The following is a 6,446-nucleotide window of genomic DNA, read 5'->3' on the forward strand; positions in this document are numbered from 1 at the left end:
AACAACACATACTTCTTCCTTGATGTATATATTCCAGACAACATGACTTCATAATATTTCAAAAATTAAAATAGAAAAGACAAGCAACAGAAAAAAATTCAAAGGCAAAAAATTGTTTAAAAAACCAAGGACTGAGGAAAATTGCAATAACTAGTAATAACTAGAAATTTTGGAATAGGTTTTCTAGCAAACTCTTGGGACTAAATAATGATGAAGGAAATCAATTGCAAACCAAAGAAATGACGAAAATCTAAGAAAGCTGAATTAATTCAATATTAAACAACTGAAAAAACCAAAATAACAAATAAAAATGTCGGTCCAAGGACAAAGCCAGAATGATACAAACTAGAATGTAAAAAATATGGACAAAATGTAAGGAACAGAGTAACAAAAAGAAAAATTCTTTATTTTGGAAGTTAAAAATCAAATGAAAAAAAATGAAAATAAATACATTTTATTGTTCAGCATTCGAGACATAGCAGAGACAACGAGTCAAGTGAGACAAAGATCCATCCTCCTGAACGGAACAAAAAACGAAAAAGAAGAATTCAAACCTACAAAACATTTTCCAAAAAAATGGTCAAAATATTTTTGAGACCGCATTTATGAAAAAAAAATTCAATGAGTACTGTTTTTCAGAAACTGAACGTCAAAAAATGATTGAATTTTTATTGAAATGAAATTAAAGTCCCTCATGTTATACAAAAAGACTATTTCTAATCATTAAATCCAAAATACAAAACAGAAAAATTTGGAAAAACTACCAAAATCGGATTAGCATATGTACAATTTAAAACAAAAAATTACATCGGGGAAAAGAGGCGTTGAGTATATGAACTATCAAACGGAAGTTGCTAGATTAATTGATCTTCGACGCAGAGACGGCTGAAAGATCCAAAAAATGAAGAAATTACTAGAAAGAAAGCCAAAAATTAACTAAAAAAAACAAGAAATATGTGCCAATTTTGAAATTTAAAAGCATTTTCAGGCTCTGTAAAACACTGTGGTATCAATTTCCGAGTTTTAAATTTCAATATAGCATCGAATAAAAATTATTTCTACAGAAAACCAAATTATAAGAAACATAACCGACTAACGTCGGGCGAATTGCTCTCAACGACCGGCGAGCGGTTGGCTTCGTCAGTAGCTAGCCACGGGGGTGGGAGGTGTCTCAACCTCTAAGAACCACCCTTCACACCATAACTATAAGTATAAGTCTCCAAAACAGTTTGAGCTGAAACAGAGCTGAAAGGCTCTAAGAGCACTTAATGCCCGCAGGGCGCTACCTGTTTATCCCGTTTTTGAAGACGAAAGGTCAAAAGCGTCAGACAAAAAATCGGTCAAGCGAAAAATCACATTAATAAAAGACCGACAGGACTAATACAATACCTACAAAGTCATTCACTAAATGCAGCGCTTGATCAAAAAAACTTCTCTCGCTCAGAAAAAAATTAGTTCACACGTCAGTTTTACTCACTTTCGCTTTTAGGTCAGAACATCCTCTGAACGAATAGTACTTCCGGTTTTTAAAAAACCTCAAGAAGACCATTACTCCTCTTCGATTCGTATAAGCCAAGAGCACCGCAATATAGCTCAGCTCAGCTTACAGCTTCGCAGCTATAAAAACCACTCTTTTCGCTCCTCTTCATTTTTGTTCACCACCAAACTACTCGTAAAATTTTCACGCGTTTCATTTCCTGCTTCAAAATTCACACATGTAAAGTGATTAAAAAGGACTTCTCCAATACTCATCTTCGAGTCGTAAACAGACAACTCCGCAATACAATTTAAATTCTTTGAATGGTAAAAACCCAGAAAAGGCCAAACTAGCCCCAGCTATCACTTTGCGGCTATTAATAAAGCCAGATCAGAAAAGACGATTAACAGACATCAAATTAGGTAAAAAGAACAAAACTCAATTTGCAGAATTATCAGTCCTCACAATGACAAAGAAAGCATAAAATTAATCATGAAAAAGATAGGATATTGCTTTGTATAATACTTTCCATCCTCATTCAGGTCACGGAAAAGCCACTCGTCTGAACAATTTGATCAAGATATTAACCGCAACATTGAAGCATTTCATCGCTTCTGTTCATAACTTGAAGATCCAAAAATTTTCAGAGTTCTATCCATACTAGACGAACAGACAAAATCGGCATTGTTGCCAAACTTAACTCCGGTTGCCAACGATGAATGGTCAGTTAGAATACATAGCTCATCCCACTGCTTGCACAAATAGACTCGGATATCGGATCCCGCAACCGACAAATATGTACCACTCTGATCAAATGCCAAGGATTTCACTTCATACTGCGAATCAAGTTGGATTGTTTTGAAGTTTTTGAGTTTTCTCAAATCCCAAAGTTTGATCTGAGCATCATCAGCAGACGTTGCCAAATAGTACCCGTTTTCACTGAACGAAATAGCCGATATAGGACCTGAATGTCCCGGGAATGTTGCGACTGCATTGTTAGACGTAAATTTCAAATCCCAGATTTTTACCATTGCATCTGATGTCCCCACTGAGAAGATCAAACCATCCGGGTGAAATTGGGCACACGTCAAAGTATGATCACCCGATTCACTAACTTTTGATATTACCTGTCCAGAGTTGATGTCTGAGAACGCCCAGTGTTTGTCTTCGGAGCAACTTAGAATGTAGTCACCAGTCGCGTGAAGACTAAGTCCCGTCACGGGCAAAGCATGGGCTTTGATCACGTTCGAACATGAGGCTTCCGGTACGTTCCAAGTAGCAACTGTGCAATCAGCACTTGCGGTAAAGGCAACATCCCGCGAAGTATGGTACACTGCGTGTGAAACCTTTTTAGTGTGACCTTTGAGTTGAGAGACGATTTGCTCCGTCGATCGATTGGACACAATAGCCATCTTGTCCATGCCTCCAGTCAGAATCTTCGAGTCGTCCGCCTAAAAATTATTCCATTGATTATCTATAGCTCCACATTGCACGCATCTTTTAACTCAAAATTTGGTTGCTTGATTCAAGTTATAGATGAGTTCAAATCGCTTTTAGAGCTTAGGAAATTATGTATTATCAAGATAATCACACGTAGTTGAATGAATTGACCGCCGTTTATGAGACCAAAAAATGGTGGAGCAGTTCTTAAGGAAGGCAGCTTTTTACCTGGAATACGTCAACGCACAGGATTCCCGGAACACTTGCACTATGCAGACCTGACTGCGATGCCTTCATTTCGAAACCTTTCACTTCATCCACCGGATTCAAACCTTCCGGAACAGTCTTGCCTCTCTTCTTTCGCTCAGTCGTCAAATGATTCGAGTTCTCGTTCAGCTTATTAATGATCTCATCCGTCATTCCAATTGGCTCAGCAAGCACCAGAGCTTGAGGTGTTGTTTGGGCATTTGGCGATGGTTGAATTGGATTCTGAGCCAGAGAGTTAGGTGTCAATGCAGACGGGGGCGCACTGGGTGTTACTCCTGCTTGAGGTTTCAAAGCCGAGAGAGCTTCTCTAGCTGCGTTCACCTCTTTCGTGAGACGCGCGATAACTCGACAAGCAGCATCGTGTTGATAGAGAGCATGAGACAGTTCCTGGCGAGTAGTCTGCAGTTGTTGACGTAGAGTGAATGAATTCAACATCACAGCATCCCATTCGTCCTATGATTTCAAAAATAATGTGGTTAAATGAGCGGATTAACGTTTGCAAAAGAATCTAAACAACCTGAAAATTGACTTAAATCATTTCCAGCAAATTTTCACTTCCTTCAGCAAAAAAGCTATATAATTCATTGGGATGAACATTTCTTACAAAATGAACTTTAAATCAGACGATTAGAGCATACAAAGTATATGTTAAACCAGTTATTCAGTTCAAAATGGTGTTTTGGTCAACGGATCAACAACTATCGATAAGTTGAAACGAACTGACTGTAAAATAAACAGAATAATTAGAATCATTTTTTTCAAAAAAAAGTTGATAGTGTTAGGCATTATCGAGAAAACAAAATCTGTTCAGCGACCCTGTTATATTTACATGAGCTGTCCAAACTTTTGATCATAACAGTTCGAGGGAAATGCTATTGAGTCGATCACATTATTTAAACTGTTTAGGAAAAAGTGAAGTCAGCTAAAGAGAAAGAAAAAGAGCCACTTAGCAGATTTTGAATTGAGGTTCGTGCAGCGAAGTTTCTTCAATGTCTAAAAGTTTTTTATCCGTCGATATGGCAAGATGCAACTTTACAGACATTCGAAAACTTTCACCTGGTCTTCTTGATAGCCATGGTTTAGGAAATCATGAAATTATAGCAAGGAATTTACCATCTTCATGAAAGCATATTTGAAATCCAGACTTTTTTTTACCTGAAGTGCTTTCAGTATAGCTGGAACACTGGTAGCCGACGGTGGTTTGGCTTTAACAGGCTGCGCTATATTTATGTCAACCAGTTGTTCAATTTCCAGCGGTTCACCGTTGATCGGATCTTTAGAGCCATTCTCTTTGATGAACTTCTCGATCAACCTTCTTTCAAATACATTTCCTGATGACGGTGCCACGCAGGGTTTTTCAGGAACTTCATTTGACAATGCACAAACTAACGCCATTCAAACTGAAAACATCCAGTATTTTTCATACTTATTGCACACGATATTGCCCCCGTGTCCCAAAAGATTTAAGCTTTGCAGCTATTGCTATAATTCACGCTTCTTGTTACGACTCACTTAGTGGAGAGGAGGAATCTGATTCTCAAATGGGTTTTTGGTTACGTCAATTTTGGCCGATACATTTGTCCTGCAGGGAAATAAGTGATATCAAAAAGCCCGTCGAGCGTAATTATTTTCATTGCATGGCTTTTTCGAATTTCCCTTTTCTCTAGAATTTATCTTGGTTGATGATTTTGTGAACATTCGGGTAATTTTTGCTATTCCTATTCACTTTATCTGTTATCTTTATCGTAAATTTGCTCAATATCAACAATAATTAAGTTTTAAAAGATTTTTTAATTATATAACACGTCTGCAAAATGCTCTTTTTTTATCTCGCACAACATATAAACTTTAATGGCCATCAAATTTCACAAAGCCAATGTGCTTTCACAAAGCCAAGTCATGATGTTTTTGGAAGTAAGCACAGTGGAAACATCAACATATCTGTCTATTTATATTGCAGCAGCCATTTTTAAAATTTAATGCCTCATTGTCAAAAAGAATGTTTGAAAACGTAAAGAAAAAGGTTGAGAACGCAGCAGGGTTCAGAGAGCTTCGAGAGAGGAGGTCCAAATCGCCAGGCGGAGAAGGGTGAACGGGGAGTTGTGGGGTGACATAGTACGGGGGGGGGGGGGGGGTGACAGGGGACTAAGAAACGTCCTTTACACCATAAAATTGCCCAATTGTCTCCTCAAAACAGTTTCGGTGGATTGCATTCTTAGAGACTAGTAAAGCGTAAGGCTCTAAGAGAGCTGCTCATCCACTTAATTCACTCCGAAAAATCAGTCTAGCGAAAAATTGCCAAAAAAAGACAACCGGACTAATATAAATTCTACACATTTCGTTTGAGAGCAATTAAAAGAAAAGACCATCCTTTCTTTCATTTGTCAGTCTATTTGTAAAAGCAAAAGGTCTAATCGCATTTTTCATTTTTAAACAGCTGATTAGAAAGAATTGTAGTGTTGAAGCTTTCTTTCTCTATTCTTTCTGTGGCCTTCAATTGTTTTGCTAGCTTCATAGCAGTTGCCTTTCCTTGTTTTGAATAGTTTCAAGGAATAACACATAAGAGCACAACTGATCGCAGGATAAAAACTGTTTGGAAAATTTGGTGACGTTCAACTATGCCGACGTAATACTATGCCGATTATAAGAGTGCCGAAAACTTATTCAATTTTCCACCCGATAAATTTCTAAACCAATCAAATCACTTCAACTGAAATGAGCGCAAAATTTCTGAACCAATCACAATAAAGTTGTGAGATTTTGGATTTTATTATTTATTAGGACAAGATAATTGGAGGGAGAAATATTTAAAACAAACCATGATAATTGCGGACCACGGCCATGCCTCAGTGGCCCGTGGGACTTGATATGAATCTATCACAACCGAATACTGACCAGCGTGCCCTAGTTGCTTTGAAAACAACGTTCGCATTGCATTTAATTGATAATTAATTGGTAATATCAGTTTCGGCACTTTTAGAATCAATTTCAGTTTCGGCACTCTTAAACGTCGGCATAGTATTACGTCGGCATAGTTGTACGTAATCGGAAAATTTGACATGTTCGTTTTCTTCTTGCCATTAAAATTTAAAATTTTTACAAACTTCAGCAGTTTTGGCATGGGATACAAATACCGGATTTTTGATGGCTCATGTATTTCAGAGCCACATACTTATAGAAAATCAGCTTTCTTTCATTTACAGAGATAAATTTTAGTTTATGTTGATTGCGATAAAAGTTGGAAAAACAACAATTAAATTAA

The 6,446-nt window shown here is 37.3% G+C and overlaps 1 protein-coding gene across 1 annotated transcript; it reads right to left on the reverse strand.

Annotated features, from left to right (window-relative positions):
* Positions 1-1,875: 1,875 nt before the first annotated feature.
* Positions 1,876-4,580, reverse strand: LOC142342823 (pre-mRNA-processing factor 19-like). Its single transcript, XM_075394421.1, has 3 exons — positions 4,340-4,580; positions 3,146-3,637; positions 1,876-2,928 (listed from the first exon to the last, which is right to left on the reverse strand). Exons 1-3 carry the CDS (start codon positions 4,577-4,579, stop codon positions 2,083-2,085), a joined length of 1,578 nt encoding a protein of 525 aa, XP_075250536.1. The 5' UTR covers position 4,580; the 3' UTR covers positions 1,876-2,082.
* Between the last annotated feature and the right edge of the window lie 1,866 nt (positions 4,581-6,446).

The sequence above is a fragment of the Convolutriloba macropyga genome, chromosome 7 (assembly GCF_964194025.1).
Source record: "Convolutriloba macropyga chromosome 7, txConMacr16.3, whole genome shotgun sequence".
Lineage (NCBI taxonomy): Eukaryota > Metazoa > Xenacoelomorpha > Acoela > Convolutidae > Convolutriloba > Convolutriloba macropyga.

Coding starts and splice junctions, on each gene's coding strand:
- LOC142342823 (XM_075394421.1), bottom strand. CDS start 4,579: ATGGCGTTAGTTTGTGCATTGTCAAATGAAGTTCCTGAAAAACCCTGC. Junction 3,638..4,339: donor CTATACTGAAAGCACTTCAG/GTAAAAAAAAGT, acceptor TTGAAATCATAG/GACGAATGGGATGCTGTGAT. Junction 2,929..3,145: donor TGTGCGTTGACGTATTCCAG/GTAAAAAGCTGC, acceptor AATAATTTTTAG/GCGGACGACTCGAAGATTCT.